The sequence below is a fragment of the Caretta caretta genome, chromosome 14 (genome assembly GCF_965140235.1).
Source record: "Caretta caretta isolate rCarCar2 chromosome 14, rCarCar1.hap1, whole genome shotgun sequence".
NCBI lineage: Eukaryota > Metazoa > Chordata > Testudines > Cheloniidae > Caretta > Caretta caretta.
Window position 1 is genome coordinate 49,303,001 of NC_134219.1, and position 20,887 is coordinate 49,323,887.

Consider the following 20,887-nt stretch of genomic DNA (forward strand, 5'->3'; position numbering starts at 1 on the left):
GTCACGTCCCTGCTTCTACTCGATATTCCCCTGCTTATACATCCAAGGATCTCCTCAGCCCGCCTTCCACAGCCCTGCCCTGAAAACTCATGGTGAGGCAGGTATCTGCCCTGACCCTGAGCCCGTCTCTGAGTCACAGCTTTCCAAGGCAGTCCCCACCCTGCAGGTACAAACTGCGTTCTTGGTGCCCAGATGGGCTGCCTCGCCTTGGGCTGTAATTACTCTCAGAGTGCTCCTCAGCTGGTTCCTCTGATCTTGGGTGTAAATTATCTGGGACTGTTGATGTGAAAGTGTCCGATTTTAGCAAACACCTCCTCCTTTGTTAGAGACGGTGAATATTCTGGTCCATCCACAGCTTCCTCAGGGACGGACCCAGCCTCCTGCCTCACTCCAAACACAGACAGGAATAGCTGTGGGACATTTCTGCCTTCTCTGCATCTTTAATGTTTTACCATCTGCATCTAGTGATGGACCTATACCTGACTGAGGGTTATTTTAGTTCCTAATATGTTTTAAAATGTCTTTTTATTGTCCTTAACCCTGTTGGCCATTGAATCCTTTAGCTTCCCTTATCAATAGCCTGTATTAGTTGACTTGTAACATATTTGTTGCCATTTACTTCCCCTTTTTATATTGATTGTTTAATGTTTGATTGTTGTTCCCACATCTCCTTTCAAGCAGGATGGCTTCTTGCTGAGTCCAACTTTTTCCATGCCTGTGGAATCGTGGCTTGTGAGGGGTCTGTGAGCTGTCAGGGGGAGCCCTGGGGCTGCGAGGTCTGTGAGCCGGGGGATCCTTTCCCCAAGGGAAGGTTCAGGAGCCCCTGGGTTGGGTGGGTGTGAGATGAGGGGATCCCTCTCTCTGAGGGGAGGAGGGGTCCATGCAGGATTTTCTGAACTGGCCCAGCCATCCTATCTGGCTTTGCTGCCCTCAGGGCGTCTCTAGGCTGGGCCGCTCCCCATTCGGTGATGCACTGGGAGGGGCTCCCCATCCCCCACACTGGGCCGGGGCCAGGGACTCTCCCAGGCTCGGTTCCCTGGCATGTGCTCCCGGGACCCAGGGCTTTGCTAGGGACTTTCCGTGCACCGGGTGTGGATCCAGCAGCACCAATCGCAGGCCCTGGGGCCGCTGGGTCACCTGTTGCTGGGTGAAAGTGCTGCAGCGAGAGCCGGGTCCGGGCTCTGCATGAGCCGTGTCTGCTCCATCCCCGGCCCAGGGGACAGGGCGCGCCCCGAGCTCGAGAAAGATCCCAGTCAGCTGGAGGGATGGCAGCCTCCCTGCGCCCTGGCACAGGGCAACCAGTGCCCCGGGTAAACCCTGACCTGTGCGCTCCCTGACCCCCCCATTCCAACCCCTCCCCCAGCCCTACACCCCCGGGGTAACCCCTGACTCTGCCAGACCCTGTCCTGTGTGCTCCTGAACCCCCCAACCCCAGGTCCTTCATCAATCCCAGGCCCCACCACAGATAACCCCTGATCCCTCTAGACTCTATCCTGTGGGCCAACCCCTATCCCAAGCCCCACACCCGACTCTGGGTAATCCCATAACCTCACATCCTGGTCCCTTCCTGAGCCCGGACCCTTCTACACCCTGTCCAGACCCACCCCCCATGACACCCCAACCCTGGGCAGTGCCCTGATCCCCAGACCCTGCCAACCTCTGTCTCTGGGCCCCTCCCCAGACCCTGCAGGCACCATGCCCTGCCCTCCCCACCACTGTTCAGTCTGCAGTTCTACCCACTGCCACCCACCCCTACCCCCAGTGCTGCCCTGCAGCTCACGGTCCTGCCCCCTGCCCCCAACTTGGTATTGTCAAGGCTCTCTCCCTGGTGCTGTTAGTTCTCGTACCCCAGCTGGGGTCCAGGAGCAAGCTTTGAGGGGCAGTAATTGCCAGGAGTGCTCTGCTGGCCTCTCCTGAAGGGCAGCACCACGTCCCTGGCGCCCTCACCCCACATCCCAGTCACGGAGCCAGAGCTGTCAAGGCCAGAAGGCACTGTTCAGAGCATCTGGTCTGAGCTCCTGCATGCACAGGCCAGAGAGAGTCACACCCAGAAATACCAACATCCAGCCCATGTCTGGTAGTCGAGCTAGAGCGGGTCTGTTAGAAAGAGACGTCCCAGCCTGATGTACAGACTCCAAGTGTTGCCGAATCCACCGTGTCCCTGGGTCGGCCGTTCCAATGGTTAGTGCCCCTCTCAGTTAAATGTATCCCTTATTTCTCATCTGAATTTGTCTCACTTCAGCTGCCAGCCACTGGCTCTCACTCAGCTTTGTCTGTGAGACTAAAGAGCCCCCTGCTTGCAGAAATCTGCTCCCCAGGAACCTTCCCTTGGATGAACTGCATAGCCTGAGCTCCTTCCATCTCTCACTCAAAGGCAGATTTCTCCAGACATTGAATCGTCCTTGTGGCTCCTCTCTGTGTTTCAATGTGTCACGGAGTCCCTGGGCGATGTTCTGGAACAGCTCCCCATGAAGCCAGGCAGGACTCTGGGGCAGTCGCCTTCCTGTGAGCAGCCTGTCTTCAGGACACACAGCTCACCCGGCTTCCCCCTTCCTGGGTCTGACCTCGGAGCATTCAGCCTCCTCTGCCCCTCCATGCGCTTCCCACCGCGAGTCCGCCCAGGCAGGGTCCTGGGGAAGCCAGAGGGTCCTGCCCCCAAACTCCGCAGTCAGACGTGACTCTCAGCCAGCCAGTAAAACAGAAGGTTTATTAGACGACAGGAACGTGGTCTAACACAGAGTTTGCAGGTGCAGAGAACAGGACCCCTCAGCTGGGTCCATTTTGGGGGGCCGTGAGCCAGACAACCCCGTCTGCCCTTCACTCCATGTCCCAGCCAGCCCCAAACTGAAACTCCCTCCAGCCCTGCCCTGCTCTGGGCTTTGTCCCTTTCCTGGGCCAGGAGGGCACCGGATTCCTTTGTTCTCCAACCCTTTAGCTCTCACCTTGCAGGGGGGAAGGGCCCAGGCCATCAGGTGCCAGGAAACAGGGTGTCGGCCATTCTCTGTGTCCAGACCCCTGCACACACCTGCCCTCTAGGGCTCTGCAGTGATCATACACCCTTACCCCACCCCCTAGATACTTAAGAAGTGCCTAGGGGAAACTGAGGCACCCCCACACTATTCAGAGGAAACATTAAGAACAGTCCCGCTTCGTCACACAATGGCCTTTCTGTAGGGCAGACCCCAGAATGGGACACAGTAGCCACTGGCGGTCTCACTGGTGCTGTATATAGAGGTGATACCATCTCCCTGCACCTGCTCGATATTCCCCTGTTCATATGGCCCATGGTCACATTCACCCTATTAGGGTACATGACGTCTACACTGCAACTAGACACCCAAGGCTGGCCCATGCCAGCTGATGGGCTTGCGGGGCTCAGGCTGCAGGGCTGTTTCATTGCAGTGTAAACTTCCAGGCTTGGGCTGGAGACCAGGGTCTAGGACCCCACGTGGTGGGAGGATCCCAGAGCCCTGGCTCCAGCCCAAGCCCGGAAGGCTACACTATAATGGAACAGCCACACAACCTGAGCCCCATGAGCCCAAGTCAGCTGGCATGGGCCAGCCAGGGTGTCTAGTTGCAAGGTACACCTACCCTTAGCCACAGATTGCACTGGGAGCTTGTGTTCAATTGACTTCTAGCATGACCCCCAAGTCCAGTTCAGAGTCACTGCATCCCAGGGTACAACTCAACCCATCCATCTTGTGGGGCCTACAGCTTTGTGTCCTAGATGTATAGCCTTTCTAGATTTTTTGTAGATCCCAAGGCCAGAAGGGACCATCGTAATCTCCTCTGACCCCCTGTACAGCACAGGCCAGAGACCTGCCCCCTAGAGGAGATCTTGGAGAAAACCAGCCAATCATGATCCAAACATTCCTGGGGTGGAGAATCCAACACGGCCTTGGGTAACATGTTCCACTGGTTCATTTCCCGCACTGGTAAAAATTGCACCTGATTTACAGCCTGGACTTGTCTAGCTTCAATTTCCAGCCGTTGGGTCATGTTAGACCTTCCTCTGCTAGGCTGAAGAGCCCATTATCAAAGATTTGTTCCCCGCTTATCTTGCACTTGGCTGTGTGAAAACACATGCGAATGGGCCCAGCTCACCAAGCGAACCCATCATGATCAGCCGTCCCCCACTCTCGGTGTCCCCGCAGACGCACCCCATGGCGGGTTTACATCGTCTCTCGGCTCACCGGGCTATTGACCAGCCCTGGGACAAGGACCAGGCCCTGTCAGCCCCCACTGGAAACAGCCCCCCTCCCCCACGCCCAGCCCCCCAGGGCCTCCCCAGCCGGCAGGAGCCCAGGACCTGTGTCTGGAGCTGCCTGAAGGGACCTGGGAACATTCCCACCAGGGACAGCTGTACAGCCGCAGCCAATGGGAATGCGCAGGAGGCTGGTCCAATGCTCCAGCGGCCAATGGGAGAGCTTGGTGGGTTGGTGGCATTATTGGGAGCCGGGGGGTCTCCCGGCATGTGCCCGGGAAGGGGTGCGAGGAAGCTGTGCTCGGTCTCGGTGCCATGTTCAGGGGGGATCTGCCCTTCGCGTCACCGTGACCCCAGCCTGGGGGACGTCACCGCAGCACCCGGACAGGCCAGCGTCTCTCTGCAGCCGCTCGCCCTGCGGGGTTCAGTCCTAGGGGAGCCTAGCCCATGAGTCCTGCCCTTCTCCAGGGCTCCCGGCCATGGGACGTTCTCAAAGCTCTTCATGGACCATCCCTCAGCCCCAGAGCCCCCACCACCACGGCAGGAGGAGACTGGCCATATGTCACACAAGGGGAAACAGGTATAGGGTGCGTCACAACTCGCAGCAAGTCTGTGTCAGCAACGGGAATGGACCCCCAGAATCATAGAATATCAGGGTTGGAAGGGACCCCAGGAGGTCATCTAGTCCAACCCCCTGCTCAAAGCAGGACTAATCCCCAATTAAATCATCCCAGCCAGGGCTTTGTCAAGCCTGACCTTAAAAGCTTCTAAGGAAGGGGATTCCACCACCTCCCTAGGTAACGCATTCCAGTGTTTCACCACCCTCCTAGTGAAAAAGTTTTTCCTAATATCCAAACTAAACCTCCCCCCACTGCAACTTGAGACCATTACTCCTTGTCCTGTCCTCTTCTACCACTGAGAATAGTCTAGATCCATCCTCTCTGGAACCACCTCTCAGGTAGTTGAAAGCAGCTATCAAATCCCCCCTCATTCTTCTCTTCTGCAGGCTAAACAATCCCAGTTCTCTCAGCCTCTCCTCATAAGTCATGTGTTCCAGTCCCCTAATCATTTTTGTTGCCCTTCGCTGGACTCTCTCCAATTTATCCACATCCTTCTTGTAGTGTGGGGCCCAAAACTGGACACAGTACTCCAGATGAGGCCTCACCAATGTCGAATAGAGGGGAACGATCACGTCCCTCGGTCTGCTCGCTATGCCCCTACTTATACATCCCAAAATGCCATTGGCCTTCTTGGCAACAAGGGCACACTGCTGAGTCCTGACTCCCAGTTCTCCCCCACTAGCCCCCACTCCCCGCCCAGAGCCAGGACAGAACCCAGGAGTCCTGGGCCCTTCCTTAGCCCTTCTACCAAACGCCCTTAACTCCCGCTATAACCTGGGGCCCCTGGACCGACTGCAGCTGGGCTGGGCTAACACAGGCTGCCGTGGGCACGGCCCAGACTGACCAGATTTAAAATCAGGATCAAAAACGTCTCAAAAATTCACTTTATTGCTGTTAGCAAAGCTGCACGGAGAGATCCAGGGCTGCAGGGTATGGGTCGAAGGATGAAGGAGCAGGGAAGGCTATACAGGGGACTGGGCCCTTCCTACACAGACCCTGCCCTGGGCGCTGGACTCAGCAGGGCTGGACCCCGGGGGAGTCACACACGGGCACCATGGGGCCTTTAGCCGGGTGCTAGCCATGGGCCCGATCCCGCCCCACAGGACCCATTGACTGGGAATGGCTGAATCTGGCCCAAAGCCTTCTGGGTAATAGCTGGAGGGGCTTTACCTGGGGTGACTGACAGCAGCCTCTGGCCAACAGGGGCTGGGCTCGGGGCCCAATCCAGCCCCCACTGGAGTCAAGAGAAACCTTCCCCACGATGGCAATGGGGTTTGGATCAGCCCCGTGGGCCCTTCTGCCCCCTGACGAGGGGCGACCCCCATTCCCAGCCCCATGGGGCAGCAGCCCTCTCCCTGGATAGGGGCCCCCCTCCCAAGCCCAGAGTGGATGGAGGCAGTGGCAGCCTGAGGGGCCAGCTCCCCAGAGAGTCTCTAGTGAGTTGGCTCATCGCGATTACAGGCCCAGGAGGCTCCCGCCTGGGTACAGCAGCTGGCACCAATGGGCACGGAGCAGGGACGCTGGGAGCAGAGCTGACGGGGGTGGGTGGCGCGAGTGGGTCTCACGAAGGCACCTGGGAAGGATTCAGGGACCCCGGCTCCTCCCCGCGTTTATCTGAAAGGCAAAGAGGGTCAGTTACCAGGAGCCCTGGGCCCCAACGCGAAGCTCGCAGGGATCAGGACCACTCCCCAGCACCCCCAGGGAGTCTCCCTTTGACATGGGGGCACTGGGTGGGAGAGGGATTGTGAGTCGCTGTGGGGGCACAGCGGTTGGGGGGTTCTCCCCATGGGGTTCTGGGTGGAGGAGGGGCCGTGGCTAGCTGGGGAACACAGTGGGATCTCCCCAGGGGGTGATGGGTGGGCCTAGGGGCTGTGGCTGGCTGGGGGGGCACAGCGGGTGGGGGGGGTCTCCCCAGGGGGCGCTGGATGGGCCCAAGGGCTGCGGGTGCCCTCCCCAGGCACCGGCTACTCACAAGGGGCCCCTTGGGTTGCGGGCGGCGTTCATCTTCATGCCCTTGATGATGAGGATGGTGCCCGCGATGATGCCAATGATGCCCACGGCCAGGCCCAGGGCGCACATCAGGGTCTCGGTGGTCTCGGGGACGGGGGTGGGTATCTGGGCTTCTGGAGAGAGGGGGAGAGAGACAGGGCACGGAGTGAAGGGGGCTGTTCCCACCCCTCCTTCCCAGAGCTGGGATAGAAACCCGGAGTCCTGGCTCCCAGCCCCTCCTGCTCTGAGCCATTAGCCCCCACTCCCCTCCCAGAGCCAGGATAGAACCCAGGTGTCCTGGCTCCCAGCCCTGTGCCCCATGGGATTCCCGGGCATCCCAGCCTTACCCCAGTGCTTCGTGAAGGGCTCGGGCAGCCCCCCGTGCTCCACCCGGCAGTCGTAGAAGTCGCCCTGGCTGGGGAGGAAGGGCAGGTAGGAGAACTTGCGGAAGGAGTCGTCCTGGCGGGGGTAGAAGTCGGTCTCATAGATGCCCCCCGTCACCTCCTGCCCGTTCTTCAGCCACGTCACGCTGAGCACGGGTGGGGAGAACTTGTCCACGAAGCAGATCAGGACGTTGGGCTCCCCCAGCTCCACGGGGTCTTCGGGGAACACGGTCACCTCAGGGGGCACTGGGGAGACAGGGGTGAGTGGGTCCCATTCCCTGCCCCCCTGAGCCAGCCAGTCCCTGCCCTGGGGCTGGATCGGAGCCAGCACCCCCTAGAGGGGAAAGGCCCTGTGCCCCATTCCCTGCCCCCCTGAGCCAGCCAGTCCCTGGTACTCACGCTCCAGCTCAGGGGTCTCTCCCCAGGACTGTGGGGGCGTCACCGGGGCCGTCCCAGCTCCCTGCCCTGACGGCTCATGGGGCACCAGGGGCCGGCGAGAGAATCCCTCAGGGGCAGGGCCTGGGGCTGGGCAGGGGCAAGGAACAGCCCTCGGCAAAGAGATGCCCTGGGCCACCAGCCTGGAGGGTGTGAACTGCCCGGGGCCCCTGCCCTGCACAGCCCTGGCCCGGCTGACTGGCTCCCCGCAGCCCTCCAGGGGCTGTTGCGGGAGCTGAAGGGGGGCGCGCAATCTTTCCGGTGCCTGGTACTGGGCTCACATGGGGAGTGGAGGGTCCCTTGGTGAGCAAGATTGAGGGGGGGCCCCAGTAAAGGTGCCTGTCAGGGAAGATGCCACCCCCTGTCCTGCTGTACCATTCTGGGCCCGTGTGTGGTTGAAGCTTTTGATAAGAGTCTCCAGGTTCGCCTTGCCCACAGCTGCGTTGCCCAGGGCGCCCTGCGCCTCGAAGCTGGCGAACTTGCCGAAGTCGGGCAGGCGCCAGACGGTCTCCTTCCTCTCCAGGTCCACGTGGAAGATCTCGTCCTGGTCGAACTCGAACATGAACTCCCCGGACACCTGCTGGGCCGGCTCCGTGCGCTGGTAGAACTCCACCTGGGAGAGCATGTTCTCCGCTGCGGGGAGACGGGCGTCAGCACGGGCCACCCGGGCACAGGGTCTCTGAGCGCTCCCCCTAAGGCCACAGCCCCCCAGCTCCCGGGCTGTGACACTGGCATTAGGACCCCCGGTGCCAGGGGAAAGCAGCCGCAGGGAGCACAGGGACCCCTGGCATCACACTGGGGCACTGGGGCACGCGCTGCCTGGGAGGGGACAGCGCCCCTTCCGTGCCCCCCGCCGCTCATTTGATCACTACAGGTCTCCCATCCAGGAAGTGGTCAGGCCTCTACCCACTTAGTTGGTGAGGGGTGAACGTGACCCCAGTCCAGAGAGGTGTGTGCTGGGGGTGAGGTGGGGTTGGGGGCTGCGGCTGCAGGACATTTCATTCTCCCCTCTGTCCATGGGGCTCGTTCCATGTCCCAGTGTCACCATGACCTGGTTCTCAGGCGATTTCAATCCTGGCCCCCGACACTCACCCCCCCGGGGCCGGTCACTGGGAGACCCAAGAACTCCCCAGCCAGAGACATTAAAGCTGCACTGGGGGGGGTCAGACACCCTCCGGGAGGGGGAGGGGTCTGGCTCAGGCCTGAGGCTAGCATCCCCCAGGGCCCAAAGGAGGAAACTTGCCACCACTAGCCGAGGAGAGAGTCAGCACCACAGAGTCCCCCTCCCCCCGTGGGTCTGAGCCCTGGGGGGACGGGGGACAATGGGGACAGGCCAGGGGGCAGGTCCAGGGGCTCCCTGCTCTGCACAGATGCACTCACTGCTCGGCAGGGTCTGGCCCAGAAACAGGTCTTTGGGGAACGCTCCCGCATCTCCCCTGTGCCTGGCATCCCCTGGGAGATCAGCCCCCGAGTCCCTGTGGGGGAGGGGGCTGCACCCCTAGGGCAGGGCTGTGTCGTACCCAAACCACAGCGACTTCCCCATGATCCCTCGGCTGCCCCTGCACCAGCCTCCCCTCCCCCCTCCCTGTCACGGGGGTGAAACCCTTCCCTCCGTGCAGCCCCACCCTGCCCAGATCAGCCCCCCATCCAGCCCACCAACCTCATCCCCTCCCCACTATGGGGTGAGACCCTCCTTCCTGCAGCCCCCACCCCAATCTGACTCCCCCCATACGCCTCCCTGCCCCGTCAGCCCCCATTGTCCCCTCCCTGGGGGGGAGCCGGGCGCTCTGGGGATGAAGCCGCCCCCCTGCCCAGGCCCAGGCGTCACAGCCCCCGCCCCACCCGTACCTGTCACCGCCCCGGCACCCGGCAGGGCCAGCAGGGTGAGCAGGGCCAGCTGGGCCATGGGGACGCCCCGTCCTGCACCCATCTCCTCTCCCCGGACACTGGGCTGGGCGTGGGGCCGGCAGTGCTAGGGGGTCGGGGGGGGCACGTGTCACACCCTGGGGGGCAGGGCTGGGGGGCAGCGCCCGGCATTGGCCAGGGGAGCCCAGCCCAGTGGCCCGCACCCAATGGCAGAAATCCCTGCACCGACCAGGCTGTTACCGGGCAGAGCAGCAGTGTGGAGCCTCCCCGAGAGGAGACTGAGAAATTCCGGCCAGGTGCCGGGCGCCAGGTTCTGGGGCTGGGGCTGCCTGGCAGGGCCTGCAGTGGGGTGGGCTCCAACCAGCTGCCCAGTGTGGGGACTGTGCTGCTAGGACAGGTTTGTTCCCTGTGTGGACATAGTGCGGCCAAGGGTGGGTCTGTCCCTGGTGTGGACGTGGCACTGCCGGGGGGCGTTGTCTCCGGTGTGGACACGGCGCTGCCAGGGGGACTAGTCCCCAGTGTGGAAGTGGCGCCATTGGGAGGGGTTTGTCCCCGGCTCAGGCATGTAGGGGTGGGGGGAGGGGAAGCTCAGAACTTCTGCCTGTGGGGCCAGCCCCGAACCTTCCACTGGGCCTAAATTTACCCCCAACAAACCAGAGACCCCCCCCCACACACACACACATGGCCTGCCGCAACCCCAGCAGGGAGGGGGCTTTGGGGGATCAGGGGAAGGGGACAGAGTGTGCCAGACACTTTGCTGTGTGTCCTTCTCTGGTGGCATCTGGGTGGCGAGTCCTGCAGCCCGACCCCAGACCCTGCTCTGCCCCCTACGAGGGAGAAGTATGGAACCGAGCCCTGCTGGGGCCAGCTCTGCCTGGCAACGGATGATGCTGCCCAGACCCGATGCTGACTGGCCCCTAGGCTGGGGGTGCCCAATCCCCGGGGCCGTGGGCAGCGTCCCGGGTCTGGTGCTCGGAGCTGGACAGAGAAGGTCTCAGTCTGCGGGGTCCCGACGACTTTCCAGATCTCTCCCTCCTGAGCCGCGATGGGGGCGGGTCGGATCCTGGGGGCCGGGAGCCGCTGGGCTGGGGCTCTGCTCGTGACACTGACGGTGCTGAGAACCCACCTGGCTCATTGCACGGAGCCCCCAGGTGAGCAGAGACCCCAGCGCCCCGGGGAGCCCCGTCCTGGGCAGGTGCTGGGTGTTTCGGGGGGGGGGGGGTCAGACCCGACATGTCCCGGGAGCCCTGTGCTGCCTGTGCCGGTGTCCCCCCCCGCTCAGTGTCTCCCCGCAGCCCCCCGTCTCTGCCCTGCGTGCCCGAGTCGGGGCTCGGCGTTCCTGTCACGCCCCTGCCGGCCCGCCGGGCTCCCCGCCCCCGGGGGTGGGCTCGGGGCGGCGGGTTCCTTGCAGCTCTGACGGCTCCGGCTGGTCCCCCCCGCTGGGCTGCGAGCCGGGTCCAAGGGGGGGGGCAGCGGCAGCGGGGGGGAGGGGCATGGGCTGGGCTGAGCCGAGCCGAGCCGAGCCGAGCCGAGCCCGTCCCCCCCCAGGGCGGTTCCTGTACCAGGCGAAGTCGGAGTGTCTGTTCACCAACGGCACGGAGCGGGTCCGGTTCCTGGCCCGGTACCTCTACGACCGGCAGCAGTTCCTGCACTTCGACAGCGAGGTGGGGGTGTACGTGGGGGAGACGGCGGTGGGGCGGCGCTGTGCCGAGGGCTGGAACCAGGACCCGGCGATCCTGGCGAACGCGCGGGCGGCGGTGGACCGGTTCTGCCGGCACAACTACGAGACGGCGCAGACGGGGAGGATGGTCGGCCGCAGAGGTGAGTGCGGGGGCGGGGCTGCGGCTCCGAGGGGGCGGGGCCAGAGAGGGGAGCGCGGGGGCGGGGCTTCGAGGGGGCGGGGTCCGGAGACGGAGCGCGGGGGGCGGGGTTAGGGCCGGGGCTCGGGGGGGCGGGGCCCTGAGAGGGAGCGCGGGGGGCGGGGCTGCAGCAGGACACGCCCTGCCCCGCCCCCTGCTCCCCTCGCTGGGCGCGGTCCGCCACCCGCACCCCGGGGGGGGGACCGAACGTCTCGCGCTGGGGCGGGGTCATCTCCCCTCCCGCCCCCCTCCCGGTCTGGCTGCGGCGCCCCCTGTCGGCAGGGAGCAGAGCCCCACCCCGGGTCAGTCTCTGGGGGGCCGGTGACCCCTCCCCCTTCCCAGCCCCCCCACACCCCTCTGAGGGGTTCAGCCCCCAGCGCCCCCCCAGACCCCCCTCGGGGCAGGCGGCTGCTGCGGCTCCTACCCCCCTTCCTGGGCTGGGGGGGCCGGGCGATGGGGCAGAACTTTCCCCTCCCCCCAACCCCGCCCCTCCCCCCTCGGGGTCCCCACTGGCAGGGGTCAGCGCAGCCCCTGGTCCCTGGCTGAGACCCCGTCTCCCGGGGCCCCGAGGGTCAGACCGTCCCCGGCTCTGTCCCCATGGGGGTGACAGGACGCGACTCCCCTCGGGCCCTCCTGCCGGAGCCTGCCCAGGGCAACGGGGGGCAGGAGAGAACCAGCCCCACCCCAGGGCAGTGAGGGGGGAACGGGGTGGCCTGGGAATCAGACCCCACACACCATGGGGAGCCCCGTCTGTCCTGGGCGTGTCCCGGGGAACGGGACCTTACACATCCCGGGTGCCCTGCCCCGGGCAGCTGCCAGGTGTCTTGGGGGGGTCGGATGCCCTGTCCTGGAACGGCACCGTGTGTGCGGTTGGGGGGATTGGACTCCACACACCCTGGGGGGCATCGCCCTAGGCAGGTGCTGGGCACATGCGGGGGTTGGGGGGAGTATTTCCCTGGAGGGGCCCCTGTTCTCTCTGAGCCCCCGTCCATCTCCAGACCCTTTCCCAGCTCTCTCTCTCTCCCCCCAGTTCAGCCCAAGGTGAAAGTTTCCCCCACGACATCGGGGTCTGGGCCCCACTCCCACCTGCTGGTTTGCTCGGTGACGGGGTTTTATCCCTCGGGGATCGAGATCAAGTGGTTCAAGAACGGGCAGGAGCAGACGGCCGGGGTGGTGTCCACGGAGCTGCTCCAGAACGGAGACTGGACCTTCCAGATCCTGGTGATGCTGGAGATGAGCCCCCGGCGCGGGGACGTCTACACCTGCCAGGTGGAGCACATCAGCCTGCGGGGCCCCCTCGCCGTGAACTGGGGTAAGAGCCTCTGGGTCACCCAGCCCCCACAAATACCAGCCCAAGCCAAGACTTCAAAGCGCTGTCTGCCGTAGCCTTTCGTTCTGTTTACGGTGAATCGCACTCCAGTGGGTTCAGCTCTGGGCTGCAGTCTCAAGTTCCACAACGTTGTCTCTGTTTCTTCTGGATTTAGAGCCCATAGGAACACATGGAGCCGTAGGCACCCAACGCATGCGAGAGCATCTGTCTTTTAGCAGTTTTATTAAGGTTACCAACAAAGTTATACATGTCACCGCATATACAAGTCCTAAACATACGTCCCACGTGCCAGTTACACCTCCAGACTTACTCGCCTCCTCCTCGATGGTGTTAGAGTCTCTTGCCCCCTCCTGGATTGACCATCAATATACGGGAGTGGTTCCTGCTGGTTTTCCGTAGGACGCTCCATTTTCCTGCTCCGAGCACTTGGAAGTATTTATTGACAGGTTTCAGAGTAACAGCCGTGTTAGTCTGTATTCGCAAAAAGAAAAGGAGGACTTGTGGCACCTTAGAGACTAACCAATTTATTTGAGCATGAGCTTTCCTGAGCTACAGCTCACTTCATCGGATGCATACCGTGGAAACTGCAGCAGACTTTATATACACACAGAGAATATGAAACAATACCTCCTCCCACCCCACTGTCCTGCTGGTAATAGCTTATCTAAAGTGATCATCAGGTGGGCCATTTCCAGCCCAACTTTATTATCATGCACATTGTGTAAAGAGTTGTCACTTTGGATGGGCTATCACCAGCAGGAGAGTGAATTTGTGTGGGGGGGTGGAGGGTGAGAAAACCTGGATTTGTGCTGGAAATGGCCCACCTGATGATCACTTTAGATAAGCTATTACCAGCAGGACAGTGGGGTGGGAGGAGGTATTGTTTCATATTCTCTGTGTGTATATAAAGTCTGCTGCAGTTTCCACGGTATACATCCGATGAAGTGAGCTGTAGCTCACGAAAGCTCATGCTCAAATAAATTGGTTAGTCTCTAAGGTGCCACAAGTCCTCCTTTTCTTTTTGCGAATACAGACTAACACGGCTGTTCCTCTGAAACCTCTCCTTACAATGTGTATGATAATAAAGTTGGGCCATTTCCAGCACAAATCCAGGTTTTCTCCCCCCCTCCGCCCCCCCCAACACACACACACAAACCCACTCTCCTGTTGGTAGTAGCTTATCTAAAGTGATCACTCTCCTTACAATGTGCATGATAATCAAGGTGGGCCATTTCCAGCACAAATCCAGGGTTTAACAAGAACGTCTGAGGGGCGGGGGGGGGGGGGTGTAGGAAAAAACAAGGGGAAATAGGTTACCTTGCATAATGACTTAGCCATTCCCAGTCTCTATTCAAGCCTAAGTTAATTGTATCCAATTTGCAAATGAATTCCAATTCAGCAATCTCTCACTGGAGTCTGGATTTGAAGTTTTTTTGTTGTAATATTGCAACTTTCATGTCTGTAATCGCGTCACCAGAGAGAGTGAAGTGTTCTCCGACTGGTTTTTGAATGTTACAATTCTTGACGTCTGGTTTGTGTCCATTTATTCTTTTACGTAGAGACTGTCCAGTTTGGCCAACGTACATGGCAGAGGGGCATTGCTGGCCCATGATGGCATAGATCACATTGGTGGATGTGCAGGTGAACGAGCCTCTGATAGTGTGGCTGATGTGATTAGGCCCTATGATGGTGTCCCCTGAATAGATATGTGGGCACAGTTGGCAACGGGCTTTGTTGCAAGGATAGGTTCCTCGGTTAGTGGTTCTGTTGTGTGGTATGTTGTTGGTGGTGAGTATTTGCTTCAGGTTGGGGGGCTGTCTGTAGGCAAGGACTGGCCTGTCTCCCAAGATTTGTGAGAGTGTTGGGTCATCCTTCAGGATAGGTTGTAGATCCTTAATAATGCGTTGGAGGGGTTTTAGTTGGGGGCTGAAGGTGACGGCTAGTGGCGTTCTGTTATTTTCTTTGTTAGGCCTGTCCTGTAGTAGGTGACTTCTGGGTACTCTTCTGGCTCTATCTATCTGTTTCTTCACTTCCGCAGGTGGGTACTTTCTTCGATATTTTCCACAGTATGCATCCGATGAAGTGAGCTGTAGCTCACGAAAGCTTATGCTCAAATAAATTGGTTAGTCTCTAAGGTGCCACAAGTACTCCTTTTCTTTTTAAGTATTTATTGGTAACTTTGGTTTTATTTGAAACTTTAATTTCACTTCCTGCTTTTTATACTCCTTGGGCGGAGTTGAAATCCAGGGTGCTAGTTTAGTTGCTACGTGGGTTGAGGTGGGGTGTGCTGACTGCTCAGTGGCATGGAATTCATTTGCTGCTGTATTTCTTACATGTCAACGCTCGTGAGAATTTAGGTTCGGGGTCCAGTACCGATGCGTGTCCACCCTGGGAGCACTCTTCCAGAAGTGCTGAACTCATTCTCTAAAGCTTATAGTTATATTCAAACCCAACAGGTGCCAATGGTAGAAACTTATTTTGCTCTGGGATTTACAGATTAATTAGATTAGGGATTTTGGAAACAACAGCTGTAACAGCTGGAGAGACTTCATTTAAGTTTTGATCATCCGTACGAAGACGCCATGATCCATCTGGTTTTTGTCCTGGCCAAATGGGAGAATTGCACATGGAAGTACACACACAAATGATTTCTTGTTGCAGAAGAGAGTCAATGGTTTTAGCAATTTAAGGTTTGGCCTGATTTGGAAAAGGACACTGCTTTTGTGGGGGGAAACTTTCTTCGAAAATTTTAACAGTTACATCCAGATTTTTACATTTATGCTTGTGTTTAGCAAAAGCATCGACCCTACTCACAATTTTTAGAGCACTTGTTTGAGCCCTGCTAACCCAAATCTATTGACCTGAGCTGGGAACTCCTGTTCTCCCTGTCTCACAGCACAAGGACAAGGGGACGCTCGACGGAGGGGGCAAATTCACACCTGGGAAAAGCAAGGACTTTTTCCACACACTGTGAAGTTCCCCTGTGGAACGAACAGCCACAGGATATAACGGACCCAAGAGCTGAGCAAGGTTCACAAAGGGGTTGGCCAGTTCTGTGGCTCACAGGAGTATCCAGGGCTCGACTAGTTCATACTGACAATGGGCAGGATGTCAGACCTCGCGCTGCAGAGCCGGAGACCGATCTCTGATGATCACAGACCGGGAGGAGCCCTGATGTCCCATAGCTGCACCTGCGGGCTCTGGCCCGGGCTCTGCCCCGGCTGGCGCTGGTCCCTGGTGCTGACGGGAGCCTGGCCCGGAGTCCTCTGGCTCTGACCCGACTGCCCGTTCCCCTTTCCCTGTCTCACAGAGGCACAGTCTGATGCTGCCAGGAGCAAGATGCTGACGGGCGTCGGGGGCTTCGTGCTGGGGCTGATCTTCCTGGTGCCAGGACTCCTCATCTACCTGAAGAATAAGAAAGGTGAATGGCTCCGGGCGGGGTCGGGGCACCAGGGTTTCTCTGTGGGGGGGATGTGGGCCTGGCTGCAGGCTCCTTCCCACCCCCCAGCAGGGGCTGCTCAGAGCCTGGCAGGGGCCTCCCAACTTCTAGTCTCCTGGGGCTGGGGCCGGGTCAGATCTCACCACCTCCCCCCACCCTTAGGGTAGGGACAGAGCAGGGGCCATGGGGAGATCTCAGTGGGGGGCCCCAGGGCCAGCCTGGGAGCTCCCATTCTCCCCTCTCCCGGCCGAGACCCCGGGGTGGGACAGAGACCCCGACCCCTCGCAGTGCGGGGAGCTGCCCCTACCCCGGGGCTGAGAGCCTTTCCCGTCCCCTCCCCCGAGGTGGGGATCCTGGGGCAGGGATTTACAATACTGTAATAACAGGCTGGGGGGGAACCCCAGGTCTGGGGGTTAGACGGGGGCTGGGGTCCTAGTGAGGGACGTTCCATGCCGTGGGGCGGGGGCTGGAGCTCTGACCCCCAGGATCCGGCTCTCTCTGCCCACGGCTTTGACCATGTATCTCTTTCTTTTTCAGGGCGCCCCATTCCCCAACCTGCAGGTAATTTCAATTCCCCTCCCCCCGTTAAACCCACCTCCCCCCACACTGACCACAGGCTGCCTGGGACACCCGTGGGGCGGCTGCTTCTGCCCCTCGGCCCATGACACCCGCCCGGCTCAGCCCCGGGGCAGCTGGGCAATGGGGCGTTGGCATCGCGGAGGAGGAGTCTGCGGCTCCCTCAGTCCTCGTTCAGGCCGATCCCCGAGCTGCTCCCGGGGGCAGAGGGTCCTGGGTCCTGCCGAGCATCGCCCAGCCCTGCGGCTGCCGGGCAGAGTCCCTGGGGGCGCCCTGGGGCCTGGCAGAGAAAATCCCCCGTCCCTCCCGCTAGCCCCATGGCCAGGGGCTGATTTCTCTCCCCTCTCCCTGCAGGGCTCCTGAGTTAGATCCTGGGCGTCGGACCCCCCGGCCGGCAGGAGTTTCCGTCCGTCTCTCCCAGCCCCTCGCCCAGCCCGGAGAATGCAGAACCTGGGGCTGGTCCCTTCCCGTCCCCGTCTGCTCCCCGCGCTCTGCCCGGCTCCAGCCCGCGCTGCCCCCGCCTTGGGACCCGTCCCTGCCCCTCAGTCCCCGCAGGGTCTGCCACGGGGGCGACCCCTCCTGCGTTAACCCTTTCCCTGCCCCAGCCCAGCCCCACGTTCCCTCTCGCTGACCCCGCGGCCCTCGGGGAACCTTTGGGGGACGCTGCTCCACAGCCCGGGGGGAAGCCGGACCGAGGCCGGGCGCTGTTAGAACTGCTGCACCCTAATAAACCATCCCCAGCCCCCCCGGCTCCGTGCTCACTGCTCCCCCGGGGCCGGGACAGGGCTGGGGCCACTGGGCCCGCTGGGCTCTGGCTGGGGGGAGCGGGACGCAGGGCACAGAGCAGCTGCCCTGGGGGAGGGGACTCCCCAGACACACCATGGGGCCATTTAGCGGCTGGAGGGATCAGGGTTGTTGTGCTGGGGAGGGCCCTGGGCAGGGCAGGATCTGACGGGAGGGAGGGGGCAGGACCCCAGAGGGGGGCTCTGCGGGTGGGGGTGACCCCTGGGGGAGGCTGTGGGTTCCCAGTCCCAGTGCAGACCGGTTCCTTCCCCAGGGGAGAGGCAGCTGCAGAGGGGGGGATGCTCCCGTCCCCCTGGTGAGCCTGGGGGGCACCCCAAGAGCATGGACACCCCGGCCTGGGGTCAGCGACAGGGCCGGGCTGGGATGGGGGGGCTGTCATTGAGCTGGGCTATGGGGCAGGGCAGTTATTATCCAGGAGCCCAAACCCCCCAGGGAGTCACAGCCCCATCCCCCCAGGGGCCCAGAGACTCACCAGTGACACGGGAGCCCCATCCCAGTCAGAGAGTCCCACATCCCGCTGTGGGGGTTGTTTGTGGGGTCCCAGCTATGCGGGACCCCGCAACCTCTGGGGCGATATGTGGGCTGGGTGCTCACATTCCCCCTCCCCCCAGCCCGGCCCTGCTCTGTCGCTGTTACCCTGCCCCAGGGCTGCCGGGGAGACCCCAGCCCCTGCCCCACCATGGCCATTCATGCTCCCCTGGCCCTTCCCCGCCGCTCCCATTGGGTGCTGTTTCCCAGCTGCCAGGCCCCACCCCAGCGGTGGCTGCATTTCTGTGGGGGAAATTGGCCCCAGTGCTATCGGGGTGCAAAGAGCTCTGGGACCCTGGTGGGGGAGTGTCCCGGAGAGCGGGGAGATGAGGCCGTGGGGACGTCCCTGTCAGCTGCTCCCATGGGCTGTCCCCGCGGGAGGGGACACAGGGCCAGGGCATGAATCTGTGTGAGTCACTCAGAGCCTGGCCCGCTGCTCCTTCTGCTGGCCAAGACCCCCCTGCCATGGAGTCTTCTCTCTCCAGCGCCCCACATGGACCATCCCGGCCCTACTCCTGCCCCCCGCCACACCCCCGCCCCGGCTATTCACCATCCTGCCTCTGCGCTAACCAAAGTCTGTGTCACACCTAACTATGGTGCAGCTACGGCAGCCCCATTGGCCAGACAGAGCCCAGCCCTGGGCACCAGGACTCCTGGGTTCCAGCCCAGCTCTGAGTACGGGCCCCTCCAGACTCCAGCCCTCGAGCGCGGCCTCGCTGGGCTTTCCCTGCACAGGCTCCGTCAGGGAGGGCAAGTGGACAGGGCTGCGCTGAAGGGCCGGGATTGGGGGGGAGGGACTGGCTGGCTCAGGGGGCCAGGGCCGGGACATGGGGCCTTTCAGTCCAGGGCCATCAATCCCGTGTCAGCGGAAAGTCCCCGTGCAATTGCCCACAGCCCAGTGGAGACATTTCTCAGGCCCCGCGACCCCGAAAGGGTTAACTCTCTACGTCCTTTCACACCCCGGCAGCCTGTGGGCGGACAGACAGACAGACTGACGTCTGCTTTCCCCCTCACCTGGTTTCACTCCCCCCCGCCCCCAGGGATGGTTCTGAGCCCCCAGCCCCGGGCCCCAGCAGCATCCAACACACTCTGCTCCCCGCCCCGACTCTGCCCGGCGCCCGGTGATGCCCGGTCGGTGCCGCGCTGCCCCTGGCCGAGCCCCGGAGGTGCTAACCCCGGCCCAGCGTCCTGCTTGTTGGTGCGTCAGTGAGACACCAGGGTCCCATGGGCGGGCGTTATTTCGGTGCCAGGGACTTTCCACCCGAAACCACCCGGCATCCGGGGGGCCTGGCCCAGCCCCACACCTGCACTGGAGAGGAATAAACTACGAGTGAAATGCAGCCCCGGTCGGTGTCCTCACCCCATGGTACAGAGGGGGACACTGAGGGAAAGCGACTTGTCAGAAGCCACAGAACTGTGATAGAACCCAGGAGTCCTGGTTCCCAGCCCCCCGCGCTAGTCCCCACTCCCCTCGCAGTGTTAGGAAAGTACCCAGGAGCCCTGGCTCCCAGCCCCCCACCCCCCACATGCTAGAGACAAGCATGGGGGCTGTCTGTCCATCTGGGGTGCTCAGTCAGAGGAGTGGGGCTGGTGTGGAATGAGGGGTCCTGGCTGAGGATGGGGGTTTGGAGGTGCTCAGGCTCGGGGTGCAGACGGAGGGACAGGCTGCGGGTCACGGATACAGACATCCCTGCCCAAGCAGGACCCTGTGCGGCCGGCTTTCCTGGGGGCGGGTTCTGGGTGTGTGTGGGGGGGGCGGGGGGTCTGTCGGACAAGTCCCCTCCCTCATGGGTGAGGCACGTCCCAAGAAATCAGGGCCATCCTGCGCTTTCCCCGCTGGATTCCCACCACCACACCCCATGTTCCTGCTCCCTGCCCCTCTGAGCTCTATGGAGAGGGTGCTGCCATGGGGGTGAACGGAGCACCCCCCCGTGACACTCTCAGAGACAGACACGGGTCGCTCCCTGTCCCCACGGCATCAGCAAATGCTGCTCCCTCCAGGGACCCCAGGCCAAGGGATCCCCCTGCCCCATCCCACCCCGGCACAGACCCATAGTGTGACGAAGCAGGACTGTTCTTAATGTTTCCTCTGAATACTGTAGGGGTGCCTCAGTTTCACCAAGGCAGTTCTTAAGTCTTTAGGGGGTGTAATTGTTGCAGAGCAAAGGGCCAGGGTACATAAATGGCCGACACTCTGTCTCCTGGCAACTGATGGCCTGGGCCCTTCCCCCCTGTGAGGTGAGAGCTAAAGGGCTGGAGAACAAAGAGATCAGGTGCCCTCCTGGCCCAGGAAAGAAACAAAGCCCAGAGGAGAGGGGGCTGGAGGGAGTTTCAGTTTGGGGCTGGCTGGGGACAAGGAGTGAAGTGCAGACGGGGTTGTCTGGCTCACTGGCCCCCAGAATGGACCTGGCTGAAGGGTCCTGTTCTCTGCACCTACAAGCTCTGTGTTTGACCATGTTCCTATCATCTAATAAACCTCTGTTTCCCCGGCTGGATGAGAGTCACGTCTGACTACGGAGTTGGGGGGCAGGACCCTCTGGCTTCCCCAGGACCCTGCTTGGGCGGACTCGCTGGGGGGAAGCGCACGGAGGGGCAGAGGAGGCTGAATGCTCCGAGGTCAGACCCAGGAAGGTGGAAGCCGGGGGAGCTGTGCGTCCTGCAGACAGGCTGCTCCCAGAGAGGAGACTTCCCCAGAGTCCTGTCTGGCTTTGTGGGGAGCAGTTCCAGAGCATCGCCCGGGGACTCCCTGACACATAGCGAATCCCATCCCAGAGCCGACAGCCTGCCCCACGGGGCTCCAGAGAACAGGACAGGGTGTGAGCAGCAGTGGGGGGAATCCAGGGGCTCTGTAAAC

At 61.6% G+C, this 20,887-nt stretch overlaps 2 protein-coding genes across 4 annotated transcripts in view; one reads left to right on the forward strand and one right to left on the reverse strand.

Moving 5' to 3' along the window:
* The window catches only part of LOC142068332 (H-2 class II histocompatibility antigen, E-S beta chain-like), a 41,022-nt gene extending 20,496 nt beyond the window's left edge, over positions 1-20,526 (forward strand). Inside the window, exons 1-6 of one of the 2 annotated variants that reach the window (XM_075119644.1) lie at positions 10,457-10,648; positions 11,046-11,318; positions 12,387-12,668; positions 15,997-16,107; positions 16,663-16,686; positions 17,056-20,526. In XM_075119644.1, the coding sequence (XP_074975745.1) occupies positions 10,543-10,648; positions 11,046-11,318; positions 12,387-12,668; positions 15,997-16,107; positions 16,663-16,686; positions 17,056-17,069 (810 nt within the window). In that variant the 5' untranslated portion in view covers positions 10,457-10,542 and the 3' untranslated portion in view covers positions 17,070-20,526. Of the gene's footprint in view, positions 1-10,456; positions 10,649-11,045; positions 11,319-12,386; positions 12,669-15,996; positions 16,108-16,662; positions 16,687-17,055 lie in introns of those variants that run through there. The other variant, XM_075119645.1, reaches the window with a different exon arrangement.
* LOC125621144 (HLA class II histocompatibility antigen, DR alpha chain) lies at positions 5,695-9,621 on the reverse strand. Of its 2 annotated transcripts, XM_048817685.2 has the most exons (5): positions 9,480-9,621; positions 8,007-8,264; positions 7,161-7,442; positions 6,797-6,947; positions 5,695-6,438 (listed from the first exon to the last, which is right to left on the reverse strand). In XM_048817685.2, exons 1-5 carry the CDS (start codon positions 9,559-9,561, stop codon positions 6,435-6,437), a joined length of 777 nt encoding a protein of 258 aa, XP_048673642.2. In that variant the 5' UTR covers positions 9,562-9,621; the 3' UTR covers positions 5,695-6,434. The 2 variants fall into 2 exon arrangements, with proteins under 2 accessions (XP_048673642.2, XP_048673643.2); XM_048817686.2 differs by lacking the exon at positions 5,695-6,438 and having other exon boundaries at positions 6,793-6,947.
* Positions 20,527-20,887: the final 361 nt, after the last annotated feature.